Source organism: Grammomys surdaster, unplaced genomic scaffold (assembly GCF_004785775.1).
Source record: "Grammomys surdaster isolate TR1022 unplaced genomic scaffold, NIH_TR_1.0 125833, whole genome shotgun sequence".
Classification (NCBI taxonomy): Eukaryota; Metazoa; Chordata; class Mammalia; order Rodentia; family Muridae; genus Grammomys; species Grammomys surdaster.
This window is the reverse complement of record NW_021620661.1, coordinates 553706-569251: the sequence shown is the minus strand read 5'-3', so window position 1 is coordinate 569251 and position 15546 is coordinate 553706. Positions and strand designations below refer to the sequence as shown.

Genomic DNA, 15546 nt, shown 5'->3' with positions numbered 1-15546 from the left:
GTACTTTGGATGCATAGGAATGCTTTAAATACAGTTGGACTTTAGGAGTGGATAGTGAGAAATGAATAAAAAGCACTTTGGACATGTCAAACAAACGAAGCAGCAGAGAGTAGCGTTCTGTGGACTCACTCTAAAGATTGGTTGTGCTAAAAAAGCTTTTGGTTGATGGACACCCTGCAAGCTTTCCACGGCACCTGGATGAATTCATTTAGCCTGCCTGCCACATGTGATCTCTGTGCTCAGCAGAAATGCACTGCAGTGTTCATGATTTCAAGTAATATCATCCCATGCAAATATCCAAAAGTACCTTTTTGTCCCTTCATGCCATCAAAGCCTCTCATGCCTGGGTGCCCAGGCTCTCCTGGTAGGCCTCTCTCTCCTGGTGGGCCTGGAAATCCCAGGCCTGGAGGCCCTGCTGGTCCTGTTTTGCCTGGAGGGCCTGGCAGTCCTGGAAGCCCTCTCTCACCCGGGGCTGCATCCTTGTGGTCCCCCTGGGAATGTTAGGTCACATGTCAATTATTGATCTTTCAAAGCCCATGAACTCAAGGAAGTCTACATGTTTAAACTCCCCGATTTTAAAAAACAGCTGCAGGAAGTCTGACTTAAAAGAGTTCATTTAAATTTTTCCTAATATTTTACATACATACTTGGAACACTTACATACATATATCGGATATGGATGTATCATGCTATGCCTCAAACACAGGAAGTGAATTGTACTATACCTTAGGTACAGGATACAAACTTACGTATAGAGCCACTAACATCAGATATAAAGTACAAAATAATTAATTCAATTGGTAGATCCACACACAAATGAAAAACTCAAATGAAGTTTTTTGTTTTTTTGGTTTTTTTTTTTTATGAAATCAGCTTCTTTTGTCCTTATGAGAAGGTACCCAGCCAGATTTGTTTCACCACCCTCTGTGTCTGTGGGTAAAAATACAAATACAATGAATCTTTATCCCTACTGTGTGTGAGTCTGACCTACTGTTGCCTGTCTTGTTTGTATGAACATATCAGAAAATTAAATTCTATAGCATAACTCTACATACTCTCGGCCCAGGATCCCCTCTTTCTCCAGGATGTCCGTCCCGACCGTCTTGTCCATGTGGCCCCTGAAATCCTGGTGGCCCGTCCAGCCCTCTTTCTCCTTTTTGCCCTGGGAAAAGGAGGCAAAAGCCTTGTAAGCTCTTATACATAGGGAGTGAAAGAGAAGAGAGGAAAGGATCCCGGATAAGAATAATGGCTTTTTGCTCTGAAGGTTGGCCGAGATTCCTGAGTGACTTGCTTGCCCAAAGTTACCCAAACCGTTACAAAAACAAAGGGCAGAAAGGCAGCTGCAAAAACTACTGTCTCTCTTTACTTGGGAAATGCTGCTCCTCCCATTTTAGCAAAGAGGTGACCTGTGGAGGGATGGGTCATGGAAACTTTCTGCCTCAGTGACAGGATGTGAACATTCTAACCCTAGTCTTAGTGGATGAGGGAGTTAGCCATTAGATTCTTGCCCTAAGCTACACAGTTCTTTCTAAAGTGATTCCTCTGCTACCACTGACATGGCACCTCTGATTTCAAGGACTCAGAGCAGTCTCACACATGGTAGTCCTGGGGCATGTAGCCAGAGAATTTCGTCAGACTTGTGAGAGCAACTGGGCACAGACCAATGGAGATGAGGATATGAAGACAGTGTCATGATGTTGTGCCAGACCATAGACCTGCTAGTCCCAATGTGAACCCTGCACCTAGATTTTCATGTTTCGTCCAGTAGGTCAATAAACTATATTATTCCCCTAAACAACTCCCAGATAAGCATATGTTACTTGCAATTCAAATGCCATTGATTAATAGAGGACATGACAAGGCAGAAGAAGGCAAGTGAAGAGAGGTTCTGCTTCAGAGGCAAGTTCACCACAATGAAGATTTTGAATATGTCACTAAAGGAACATTTACGATTTCAAATAAGAGTCAGGAGATTTAGTGCTTAATAGACATACCATTCTATGAAGGGCAGGAAATACTTTTTTAGGCAATCTCAACAATCCTAAATTATATACAATTAATCTGCAGTCACAGGGGAAATCAATGCAAGTGGATGCCCGTAGATCATTCACAAAATGTCAGAGGGCTAAGTCATCGGGCACTCACCTTTCACTCTTGATACAACCCTGTCGCCCTTTGCCCCTTTGTGACCAGAGGGCCCCATGGCACCGGGTCTTCCCTTGGTAAATAAAAATAATAACAAGAACAGTGCATTAGATTAATTCTGACAGGGCAGAAGTCATTTATATTCTCGTCCATCTAACACCTTCTCTTCTTCTCTAAATCTCTGCTCAAAGATTCTGACTTGAAAATCTTTGTTTTATCCCTTTACTGCCTTCCAGAACCTTCCTGTGGTTTCTGTTGCATAAAAACCACAAGTTCTTGGTTCTAAGATCGATGGAAAGTTTGTATCTGGGTTAGCAGCAATGTATCAATGCCTCTTTTCCCTGAGCAGTTCCCCATGGCTAAGGTCTCATGGAGAGGGGCTGGAGAGACGGCTCAGTGCTTAGAGCACTTGCTGGTTTTGGAGAGAACACTTGACAGCCCGCAGCACCCACATAGTGACTCTGAAGTCCTTGTAACTCCAGTTCCAGGGGACTGACTTCCTCTTCTAACCTCTACATGCTCCAGGCATGCACAGGATTCACATACATACATGTGTGTGATGTGCATACATACATGCAGGTACTCATGAATACACATACAATTTTTTGAAAAATAAATCTTTTTTAAAAGCTGGGGAAATGATACATGAGAATTCTATATTGAAATGCAACCTCACCATGAGTCTTAAGTAAAATTGCATCCTAAATAAATATGTGTCATCATCAATGCTATTTTAAATGACTTTAGCCTTTGATCTGTGAAAATGAGAGCGGAAAAGAGGGTGGGTAACATAGAAGCTTCCACGGAGCTGAAGGAGGGGAAAGCGGTCAGGGAATACAGTGGTGCTAATGGAACTTGATAAGAAAGAGGAAGGGAAATAAGAATTTTTCCCTCCATGGTGTTTCCTGGTCCCCATCTCTAAGCACAGTCTGATGAATGTAATAGAGAGAGAGGACATCAGAAATATAGTCAACCCAATGAGTCCTAGAACAACTGAATTAATAATACCTGGCTGTGAGCAATCTAGTCATCCACAATGCAAAAACATTAGCCCTGGGAAGCAACTAAACAGAAAGTCACAACAATATCTTAGAGTCACTAAAAAGATTAAGTAGCAACCTAAAAATTAGATTTTATAAAATGAGCTATAATATATAAAGCGCAACATAATTTTAGCATGCTTGCACCCTACTCATGCATTAAGGATTGATCGCTCTGAGCTCTAGCCTTTAAATGTCCTGCTGGGCCAGATTTGCGGGCATGCTGAGGGTAGGGTAAAGCTGGAGAGCCGACTTATCACTGTCACTGAAGATCAGAATTTCATTTTCATTTGATTCTTTTAGGAGAGAGGGAGAATGATTTGGGAAATTCAGAATTGAGTCACAGGCCACCCCAGCACAGAGGAACAAGCAGGCTGTCTCCAGAGTCCAGGGGAGGACTCCTGGGAGCAGTGATGTGATTTGAAGGGATCAGACAGATGGAAAGCTGTGCGTCAGCAAGTAAGCACCGTATTGTGATGGATAGATTTCATGTGGACTGGCGTCTCAGGAATCTTTGACTGTGGGTTATAGTTCATCTAGGTCACCACAGCAAGGGATTCTTTCATTCAGTTCAAGGACCTTTTGGACAGAGTGATTCTGATATCTTCATTCTGTGTCTGAGTCTGTCTGTAACTTCCTCACACCCATCTCTTCCACAACATCAAACATCACATAGACTCCAATTAAGCTGCTTTCCCAACCTCCAGCCTAGTCCTCGCCTCTGAGTCCTTGAGTTAACTATCAGCCCTCAGACTCTTGGCACTTTATTTTGTTTGTCTAATTATCACTCAACCCTAAAATGTCTCAAAGAGTTCTGTGCTATTTCCCACTGAATGCCCGTCTTCCCAGAGTCTGCATCTTAATCAAAGGCAACTGCCTTCCTCCAGTGGCTCAGACAAAGGACATAGTTCCATGTCAACTTCAATTTCCCTTGTATTGTGTATCTGACCTACTAGCCAATCCTTGGGTTCTCCTGTCAAATTTTGTCTAGAGCTGACTTCCTCTTACCACACAACACTGCCTCTTCATTCGGCTACCTTCCACTTAATCATCATGTGTCCTCCCTTGCCTATGGTCTCATCTCCACAGAGTTACTGGTGATTCATCTAAAGTGAATATTAGAGTCTTACCTCTCTCTTCAGAAGACTCCCCAGGCTGTTCATGTCCTTTTAGAAGGTTCAAGCCTGACCCACCTGCAAAGCCCCAAGTTCCGAAGCCTTTCCTAACTGCTGGTCATCGTGTGTGTGTGTGCATGCGTGTGTGTGTGTATGTTTATGTGTGTCCGTGTGTGCATGTGTATATGTGTATGTGTGTGTGTGTGTGTGTGTGTGTGTGTGTGTGTGTATGTATGTGTGTACATGTGCACTGGGAATGAAACCTGGGAACTCCTGTGCTGACTCTTATTCACTTTGTCCACTCAAGTCTCCCCATATGACTATGGCCTTTTGCCATAGCAGTATAGCAATACTGTATAGTTACTAACTTGTTTACTATAAAGTCTGGGTCTTTTCCAATGCTTCAGAACTTCACATGTTATTCTGGTCCCTGTTGCATCCCTAGAAACTTAGAATCATGCCTGAGACATAGTAGACATTTAATAAATAGTAATTACTTAAATAAATGAATGAATAAAGAATGGGTGGATGGATGGATAGATGGTTGGATGGATGGATGGATGGATACACGAAAGTGTTTGGTAATTAAGATGCATATAGGTTCAAAACATAAAATGTATAACACATAAAGTTAGAAAGAGGCACACTAAGTTCTCTCTGTGTCTGTCTTGTTTAACTGGAGAGATTATGATCAGTAGAAGCTACTTACTGGTGGCCCTGGAGGTCCTTCAGCACCAGGCTGGCCTGGATCACCCTTTTCTCCATGCCAACCAGGAAACCCCAAGTCTCCTTTACTTCCTTGTCTTCCAGGAGGTCCTGGGGGACCAGGGGGTCCCATGGGACCAGGTGGACAGATACAGAGTCCCTCATTTCCTAGACAGAGAAATAAAGTCAGCTTTACATAGTTCCTAACAAAATCCCTGGTAAGCTCTTAACTACAAAAAATTAGGTTGACCAGAGAAGATCTGAAGTATACAATTCTTGTCACAGAAAACAGAGACCATGTGATATGTGGCTGGAGTGTACCATGTGACAGAATAGAGTCTGCAGCATGGTCTGTATGGAATAAAGCAGGGCCTAGAGTAGGACACATGGCAGGATGGGAGTCTGTGGCACAGTCTACGTGAGAGGAGACCATGTGACAAGAGGCTGGAGTACTCCATGCAGTGGGGTAGAGTGGTAGATTGTATAGCTATGTTGGGTGAGAGCATTGTCCATGAAGGCTGAAATGACGCTTTGGGCAAAGTGTGGATTCGTCTGTCACATGGTCTAGGTGGGATCGGCACACACTTTCCAAGTGAACAGAGTCACATATATTGTGCTTTAAACTCCCAAAGCTAACATATAGTTCTGATGATTCTTTTTTATCGATTACTGAGGAAACAAAAATAAGTCAATTACATTAAATGTATAGATAAATTAATTATAGCATGACCCTTAATAATCAAAGAAACCCAATGCATGAATTGGTTACATCACAAGTGCTAATTCACTACAAAACATTCCCTAATGATCAAGACTTTAAGCCTGAAAAAGAAAGTTTGGGAAAGTCAAATTGATTTGTGTCCATGCTCTCATACTGTCTGACTCAGTTGTCCAAAAGGCTCTGACAAGCTAGAGAGGAGAGACATAGCCACAGGCATTTGGTGAGTCCAGAAAGCATGAGATCCACAGAGAAAGGCTCCATTAAAACACCAATAAAGCCTGGTCTTCACAGACGACTTTGTGAACAAATTTGCCCCCTGAGGAAAAAAATGTGTGGCCTTTATACTCTAAAACCCTGCTTTTATAAACTGGTGGCATCAACCCTATATGAGATTGTATGACCAAATATGGAAGGTCACAAAAAAATTATAATGGCGAAAGGCAATGATAAAAATAATCCAAAGTGAGTCCAAGATGTCTATGCCGGCGCTCACCCATGCTGGATCTCATGACTTCACTGTGGCATTTTTCTAAACACACAACACGTGCACTTTGCATGCCATGACACAACACCAATGCATGCTGCCTGAAGTCCCTCATCTCAGATTCCTCTGTGTCCTGTGGTGGGAATTGCAGTGTTGCTACAGTATCCACAAACATTCTCCTCTTTCACAAACACAGTGGTTTCGTTATGCAGAGAAGGCCTTTTACTATCCTCTTACCATCACACCTCAGCATCTAAATATTCAATTGATGCATCTTTGGATTAGGTTATGTTAAAATGTTTAACTTTAAAAATTCCTTTAGAGTTTCTGACTTGAGTTCTTAAAAAGTTGCAAATAAATTTTAGCTTGGGATTAGGACAGACTTTCCTAAAATGAGCCTAAATATACTTCTGTAGTTTTAGGCTTTGTATTTATGCAAAGCAATGTTCTCAGCACTGATCATAATATTCGAAACATTGCTTTACTCTTAAAAAAAATCAGTGAAGATGATCTACATCTTGTAGCATTAAACATTCAGCCTAGATTTAATTCTTTACATAAAAATAAACATTTCTACCTCATTCATATGCAAACTTGTTTACATATTTAATAAATAATACTATGTGTATTAAAGAATTATTTTGAAACCAATTTCTCGATTGTTTATTATCTGTTGAGGTTGGATATGCATGCCTATTTTATATACCCATACACTTGAAGCTGCACAAAAAAAGTCTCAACTAAAAGTGGGTCATGAATGACAAAGGGCATGAAGCTTTACTCTGACAGAAGAATGTGAGCTGTGGAGACTTACTCATACTACAACACACAGTGACATGCAGTCCTCAAGGGAGTAACAGGGATGAGTGATAATGTCATGGCAGGATGTCCTTCCCATAGACACCCCCACCTGGCCCTCTATATGTGGCTGCTGTGTATACATTTCATCTTGCGTGCATACTTGCCTTTTGCTCCTTTGGCTCCTCTTCTTCCTGGGGGCCCCATTTTTCCCTTTTCTCCCATTGGTCCAGGGAGCCCAGGGCGACAATATATCACTGTTTAGAGGCAAGGAGTTGGCAGACAGAATCACATGACTTAGTTCAAGTCTCCCAGAGGACACCAGTGAGGGCACTTGTTGTCTCTTCCTACTGTTTCCTGTCTCTGCCCCATGTTTTATTTCATGACTTCCTATTTGCCAGTTCCCTCTCTCCCTCCCTCCCTCCCTTCTTCCCTCCCTCCCTCCTTCTCTCTCTCCTTCCCTCTCTCTCTCTCAATCCCTCCTTCCCCCTCTTCTTCTTCCTTTTCCTTTCTCCATCCTTTCCTCCCTCCCACTCTCCCTTTCTTTCTACACATATCGACAATGCAATTGTAACAACATATTTCTACCACCATCATTGATGAAGTCATCCTTAATGTCAGCCCTAAGTTAGCGAGCTCCAGAATAACACATTAGATGTCAATAACAAATAGAAAAGCAAAATAAATCATGATCAACAGAAGCCAGAGTCAGTATAGGGCAATGAATGTTTTTTTTTCTCCTTGATTTACCAATTACCAGATAATGAAGAAAATACACAACATAGCTTGCAAAAGCAAAAATTTTGAGAGATCTAGTTAAAGATGACAGATAAACTCATATGATACAATCTACAGTCTCCTGAAATTTCCGAGGGATAAAAGACTGTAAAATACCAACAGCAATAGAAGGTTAAAAAAACAATTCCAGTAGACCTTAAAGATCAAGTATCAGTGGAAAATGACAAGAGAAAAATTTAAAAAAGAAAATAAGAACCAAGTTTCACACCAGAATCTCCCCTGGAGCTTGCATTAAAAAATGCCAGTGAGGCTAAAGAAATGGATTGATAATGAAATAGTTATATGGGAAGACCTGTCTCAAAAAATTGTAGCAGAAAAATAAAATAACCCTTCAAAAACCTGGAGTAAACAAAAGAGTTTCAAGAAAAATACTGTTTAAAAAAATGACGTAATTAAAATAGAGAGAACTACTTCACACTGAAAAGTAAACAGGTTGCTGCAAAAAGAAACACCAGAAGAAAACAACAGCACCAACTGAACTTTCAGAAATAAAAATACACACAGGAATTATGGCAGGAAGAAATCTATAAATTCTGCTGGAAGACAGAGTTGATGAAAATTGTAAAAAAAAAAATAATTCCAAAATAGAAATAGATTTCAAACATAAGACCAGGCACTGAAACCATACAAAAGTTTTCAGTGCTCTCACTGGAGGCTAGAAAATGAAATCCTGAGAAGAAAGATATCCAACCCAGGGCTTTATGCTCAGCTAAGCTATCCATCAGACAATCCAGTAGAACAAAGATATTTTCAGATAAGTGTGATCCCCTGGTTTTCCTCTAGTATTTCTATTTTTTTTTTCTGGAAGTCTAGTGTGGCAGTAGACAATTAAAAGAAATATAACTGGTAGAAAGGAAATCGCCAGAGAGATACAGAGGGAATAACAATAAACTCAGGTTTATTCTACTCTTTCCATATTACCAACTACAGAACCAGCCTACATGTCTATCAACACACAAATGGATCGTGAACATGTGGTTTATATATCCAATGAGATTTTATTCCATGTTTAAGGACAATGAAATCATGAGATCTGCAGTCAAATGGATGGAACTAGAAACTATAATACCAAGGAAATGCAGGCTCAGAAAGACAAATGTGCTGTTTTAGTCTCCTGTGTAGATTCTAGCTTCTTAAAGGTTAAACATGTGTATTCTAGTGAGGAGAAACATCAAGAAACAGAGAGGGGTGGGGGGAAGAGGCTTAAAGGCAGCAGTTCTTTCAGGGCCAATGACCATTCTACAAGGCTCACCCATCAGATATCCTGCATATCAGATACTTACATCACAATTCATAACAGTATCAAAATTACAGTTATGAAGTAGCAATGAAATAACTTTATGGTTAGGAGTCACCACAACATGCGAAACTGTATTAAAGGGTCTCAGCATTAGGAAGGTTGAGAACCACTGCTTTAAAGGAAGGCATGGAGTGGACAAAGGAATACATGAGATATGAAAAGAAAAGGGAGTTACTATGGGGGGAGGGGCAGAGCATGTAAAGCCGAAGCGGAAGGGAGGCCAAGGACATCAATCACATGTACATTTTTCTTATCCTTTTTTCCATATAGTGTGTTTAAGTGGTACCAGATGTTATAAGAGTAATTTAAAAAATGACAATGAATAAAAAACACCTAGTATGTCAGCAGTAAGCCAAAAGTGCAGCATTGCTAATTTGAAAAGTCAAAAAGCTCCAGGAAACATTTGTTTTAAAAATAACACTTATGCAAGGCAATGGTGGTGCATGCCTTTAATCCCAGCACTTGGGAGGCAGAGGCAGGCAGATCTTTGAGTTGGAGGCTAACCTGGTCTACAGAGTGAGTTCCAGGACAGCCAGGGCTACATAAGGAAAGAAGGTTTCAGAAAACAAAACAAAACAAGTAACATTGTAAATCTATTTATGAGTTAGAGTATACAATGATGACAGATACAAAACTCTGGGAGCTTTGAGGTTAATTTCAAATAACTAAATTGAAAGCCAGTCAAACACAGAAGGACACACACACAAAGGACAATTTACCAAATGTTGCTATAAAAATTAATAATAAATGTACTACTATAGGCAAAACCTGTGGGTAGCACTTTTATACCATTTTATGGAAACACTGAATATTTCCATAACCCAAATTATGAGAGTATCACTCCCAGGAGGCAGTGGGAATAGAAAGATGTGCACATAGAATGGGGTGTGGTGAACGACGGTCACTCTGTAGGAGCCAAAAGCCAATGAGCAAGGCAAAAAGTTTAGTAACAGAAATACACATGTGCTGGATGACAATGTATCCAAGGATCCAACTACATCTGTGAAGACAGCTGTCCCTGAGGAGGACAGAACAGAAGACACAGCCTCGCATCTCTTTGAAGAATGAGCCTTAAAAACAGTTTGACTTTTGAACCAAGCCCATATGTAAGTCCAAAAATTTTTTAAAAAATCAAAAACTATGTTGACAAAACAAGAATCTATCAATTCATGAACTCGCAATAAATTGCACATATTTTAATTGATAGTTCAATATCATTTTTCATATTTATAAGAAGAATTTTAATAGGACTAACCTGACTGATGAAATATTATGTAAGTTTTTAAGTATTTAGAAAACCATACTTTCTGAATGAACCTGTAAGTGTGAATTGCAGCATAGAGCTAATGACAATAAAGGAGGAACATTTTACCATCTGATCCAGGGGGGCCCTGTGGTCCTGGAGCTCCAGGCAGGCCCGGTAGTCCTGGCTTCCCAGGTTCTCCTGGGACACAGTAGAGTCTTCCAGGGACACCAGCTTCCCCTGGAAATCCTGGAGGACCTGGAACCCCTGGTGGCCCACGAGGTCCCATCATGCCTACAAGGACAATTAAGGGTGGAAATTACCCATGTTCTCAAGAGTATACGTTTTGGTAGAAGTTACAATCAGCACACTTAGAGGAAAATGGCTGGAACTGGACATCACACCTAGTGAAACCAGCCCCAGACACAGAGACAAAAAAGCACCCTGTGACCTCACATACATGTGGACTCTAACATTGTCAGACTCATAGACTGTAGAGCAGAATGGCAGTTGCAGGGGAGGAAGGAAGTGAGGAATATGGAGGTGTTGAACCAGGGGACAGAGTTTCCAGTGAGCTGAATAAATCCTGGAGGTCTACTGTACAGTATGCAGATAGCAGTGAACAAGCCACTGCATACTGGAAGTCGCTAAGAGGAGAGACCTTTCATTTTCCCATATCTGGGCTACTTTACTCAATGTTATGTCTACCAGGTCCTTCCCTTCACAGAAAAATGTCATTGGAAATTTGATGACACTTATATTAAGCTTTTAGATTTCTTAAGGAAGTATAGAGATTTTTGGCAATACTAATTCTTCCAATCCATGATCATGGTATCTTTTCACATTATACTATATTCTTCAATTTCCTTTTTTTAATCTTCTAAATTTCTATTGCATTCATTTATGTTTTTTTAACTTATTCACATGATATGTAGCTCACTGCCTTCCTCCCAGTCACCTCCTCCTCCCATACCTCCCCTACCACCTTCCCCGCTTCTAAGAAGAGAGATCTTAAATAAAATCCTCCTTCTATACACATGCAGACACACATGCACACAAGCCAATAATGAGGGTGCAGGCGTGGCCAGTGAGTTAATTCACTAGATTGTGGTAATCATCTGGCTGTGTGCAGGACACTGGGTTGTATGCATTACACAAACACAATTTTAGGTCAAGGGGAAGTCAACAAACTTCAGAGGGAGAGAAAGGAGGAGGGGCTTGGGAAATGCAGACAGAAGGATCACAGATTGAGGCTGGCCTGGGCTACATAGAGTGTATCACCAAATAAAAAACAGACCAAAAGCCCTGCTTTTTCACAAGGCTGATTGCTAGTTAGACAGCAGGAGCCATGCTAGAATAATCTGAGCAAATTGTATTAAAGAAAAAGAAGAGCAGGATATAGAAAGTAATAACAACAACAACAACAACAACAACAATAATAATAATAATAAACTTGAGACAAGAGACATGACTCAGTGTTTTAGAACACTGGATGCTCTTCCAAATGACCAGAGTTTAGTTCCTAGAACCCACATCAAGTGGCTCATCAACGTCTATAACTCCAGATCCAGGGGGCCAAAGACCTTCTTCTGGCTTCGGAGAGCATTGGTTCACACACACGTGCATGCACGTGCATGTGCACACACACACACACACTCTCTCTCTCTTAAAAATAAATGATAAAAATCTTTTAAAGCTTGATTATCCTGTATATCAAAGGGCACCGCTGCCTTTGAAAGAAGCTGCAAGTGGAAGCCCACAGGAACTGGGGACCACGTTTTCTTATCTCTCCCCCATTCTTTAGGATTACTGGGACCAATATATTTCACTTATTTGAAAGTATTCTATTCTTCAATCGTTCTATCCTCCTAACTCACTAAATTAATCCAAACAAACCTATTAGCAAATCTATTGGATAAAATATCTGCTCTCTTTATCACCTATGTAGGAGAGGTCACTTTTAAAAAGGCTTTCAGGCATGCACACGCACACACACACAAATAATGACTGTGTGTGCTATTGTGTTCATCTGCTGGATTGCAGTGATCTCTCCACTATGTACCTCTATGGCAGAGCAGGCGCAGATAGCATCAGTAGTAGTAATAACAGCTCGCACACTAATTCTTTACTGCCCGTCAGGTTGGATCCTAAATCCTGTACACATACCACATCTTCCAATCCTAACAAGACCCCATCTTATAGGTGGGAAAACCGAGGTACAGAGAGGCACAGTAAATGCCCAGGGTAACATAGTTTGTAGAGTGTGGTAACTAGAATGTTGTAGTAGATAGTTCACTGTCTTCCACTATACTCTAACAAGGCTTGATCCAATTGCAAGTGTCTGACTCTGAACCCCACTCATCCCATGCAAGATAAAGTGGGTAACTGCTAAAGAAAACAGAGTCCTTATACACTGGTATACTGACGCCAAAGGAAAATTTCTCTGTGACTTGGATGTCATCGATCTTCCTGCCCTTCCTGAGATCTGCCAGGATCCTTCACAGTTGCTGGATAACCCAGGTACTACCTGTTACTTTGTCCCATACCAGGAGCAGTACCCAACCCTCTTCAACAGAGGCAGTGAGCTAGAATATATGACACATGTAGCCTGGCCACCCAACAGAATCACACAGAGTCAATTAAGTGGGCTAGCATTAACTTGATTGTTTGTTTGTTTGTTTGTTTGTTTTTCAGAGTAAAAGAGTAGAAAAGAAAATAGGGCATGTCATGTCCCAAAAATGATCCTGTGAAGTCTGAAGTTTAACCAGTGTGAATATGTGTGTACACTTGTATAATGAAATATGAACACACTATGGCCCGTATTCAGATTCAAAAGCCACTGGATTAACTGGATTTGTGTGACTATGTGTCTCTGTGTACTCAAGTGAGGGGACTCATGTGCAGGTATGTGTGTATGCCTGTGGAAGCCAGAGCTCAGCCACAGGATGTGCCCGTCTTTTATGAAATAGAGTCCCTCATTGGGCTGGAACTCATCAATTTGGCAAGGTTGTCTGGCCAGTGAACCCAGGAATCTGCCTGTCTCTGCCTCACCTGCTCTGGGATTCTAAGAGTGCATCTCCACACCAGGGTGGGATCTGGGGATTGAACTCAGGCCCTCTTGCTAGTGTTAGAAGCAATTTCCTGACTGAGCCATCTTCCAAACATAGGATTAATTTATTTTCCAAAAGGAATTAAGAGCATCCCTGTATATTTGAATATGTTGTTCCTAGTGGGTTTTGATTTCAATCCACTGGAGATATGATTTTATAATAAACAAGCCCCAGTGGAGAAGGCTATGACAGGAGTTCAATGTTTTCTGACCAAGAGAATATTTTCCCTAGCTTATATAATCCTGGGTCTTTTAAACTCCGATTACAGCCTCCTTCTGTCTGACTGATCTAGACAAGGCTTGCTGGCATTGCTGTTGTCAGACCCTGAAAAAGGAAGGAGCTAGATTTGTGAAGTGAACAAGAATTTGACAGCTAGTGATTGAGTAGCTTACCAAAGTTCTTACACTTCTTGGGTAAATACAAGAGATACAGCTGGGCAAAAGGTTTACTCAAGTCCATCCTTCTGGGTTCACAGAATAGAAAAAGGCTTCACGCCTCTATTCCTGATCTCATTGGAGTATTGACCAGCTCCCAAAGGGTTCCTTAGTCCTAATGCCCACAAGACCCTAGGCTTCTGTCAAATGACCTAAGCTTTCCTTGATTCCCTTTTTCTTTGAGTGGAGGAGGAAGAGCCTTCACCTTAAGTAAGGCTGTATCTAAGGTTTTTAAAATCATTATGTTTATTCATGCATCTCACATAGAATATTAGGAGGACCTGGGTAGATGGATGGAATTTTGCAAGTAGATATCAACTGAGAGAATCTTCCAGAACAATAGTACAACTAAGTAAATACTTCAGTCCTAGCAGAAGTTCCAAATCTTTTCTGCAAGAGCAAATCTGATGGAAGGCCTATGAAACAAAGGCTTGCTTCATGACAGTTCTGATTGATGGAGATAGTGTGAGTACGTGTGTGTGTATGTGTGTGTGTGTGCATGTGTGTGTGTGTGTGCATACATGTGCAAAAGGGAACTTATATTCCTTCCCATGGTTAGTTTGAATAAGAACACATTAGAAACCCAGGGCTATTGCTATGACAAGCGAGCTTAACACTGGGGGCCTGGAGAGGACACAGGAAGCTATCCATTATAAACACTCTTAAGGACACCTCTTGATCAGCTAGAATTGAGGATTACAGCTGGTATGCATAGGCACAATGCAGGAAATCCACTGTAACACATGATACATTCATACCTGGACAACTTTCTCCTGGTCTGCCTGGGGGCCCTGGAGGACCCAGTAGTCCAACATCTCCAATCTCTCCATAGTGGCCAGGGGGTCCTGGGTCCCCTGGAGCACCTGACAAAGGTAACAACAGATGTAATAAGACAAATGTATACACACATCTTGAAACTCAGGAATCTTTATGAGTCTGGGTAAAGTCCAAATAGGAGACACTTTGGCAGTTTCTTTACACACTTTAAACGAAATATGTCAGACTAGAGCCCCTCTGACTCCTCTGCAAACACACAAGCCTTGAGCATAGTTCTCTGACGTTGATTTGGCTTCTCCTTTTACAGGCATCTTGGGAGACCTTAGTCAAATGACCTCACACACCCCTCCTGAATGGTTAAAGAAAGGCTACTTTCTGGAAGTTTAAATAGTAAAACCCCACCACATATTTACATTCTAAAATAAAATTTGATGTCATATGTCAATGGGACATGAACCAGGATGCAAGATTCTCTCTGCATTAGAGCAACATCTCAGTAACTGTTATGGCTTGAAGCTGAAGTGTCCCTCATGAGTGTGAAGAGTCCAGCTTTGTTTGTTGTCACTGGTTTGGGAGGTTACTGAGTCTTGGGGGGGGGGCAGTAAGGCCAGGCTGAGCAGTGGTGGTGGGCACAATTTTAATCCCACACTCAGTAGGTAGAGGCAGGTGGATCTCTGAGTTCAAGGCCAGTCTGGACTACAAAGCAAGTTCCAGGATAGCTGGGGCTACACAAAGAAATTCTGTCTGAGAGGATTTCTGAGAGAAATCCTGAGAGAGAGGAGGAGGTGGGGAGGGAAGGGGGAGAGACAGGGAGAAGGAGAACGAGAGAGATAGAGATAGAGATAGAGATAGAGATAGAGATAGAGATAGAGATAG

The 15546-nt window shown here is 41.4% G+C and overlaps 1 protein-coding gene across 1 annotated transcript in view; it reads right to left on the bottom strand.

The window, feature by feature from the left end:
* Positions 1–15546, bottom strand: part of Col4a4 (collagen type IV alpha 4 chain) — a 125117-nt gene that overhangs the window by 43411 nt on the left and 66160 nt on the right. Inside the window, exons 19-25 of the mRNA XM_028789422.1 lie at positions 14652–14756; positions 10479–10643; positions 7176–7265; positions 5010–5173; positions 2146–2218; positions 1056–1162; positions 308–491 (exon numbers count right to left, since the gene is read on the bottom strand). Coding sequence (XP_028645255.1) covers positions 308–491; positions 1056–1162; positions 2146–2218; positions 5010–5173; positions 7176–7265; positions 10479–10643; positions 14652–14756 — 888 coding nt within the window. The remainder of the gene's footprint in view (positions 1–307; positions 492–1055; positions 1163–2145; positions 2219–5009; positions 5174–7175; positions 7266–10478; positions 10644–14651; positions 14757–15546) is intronic.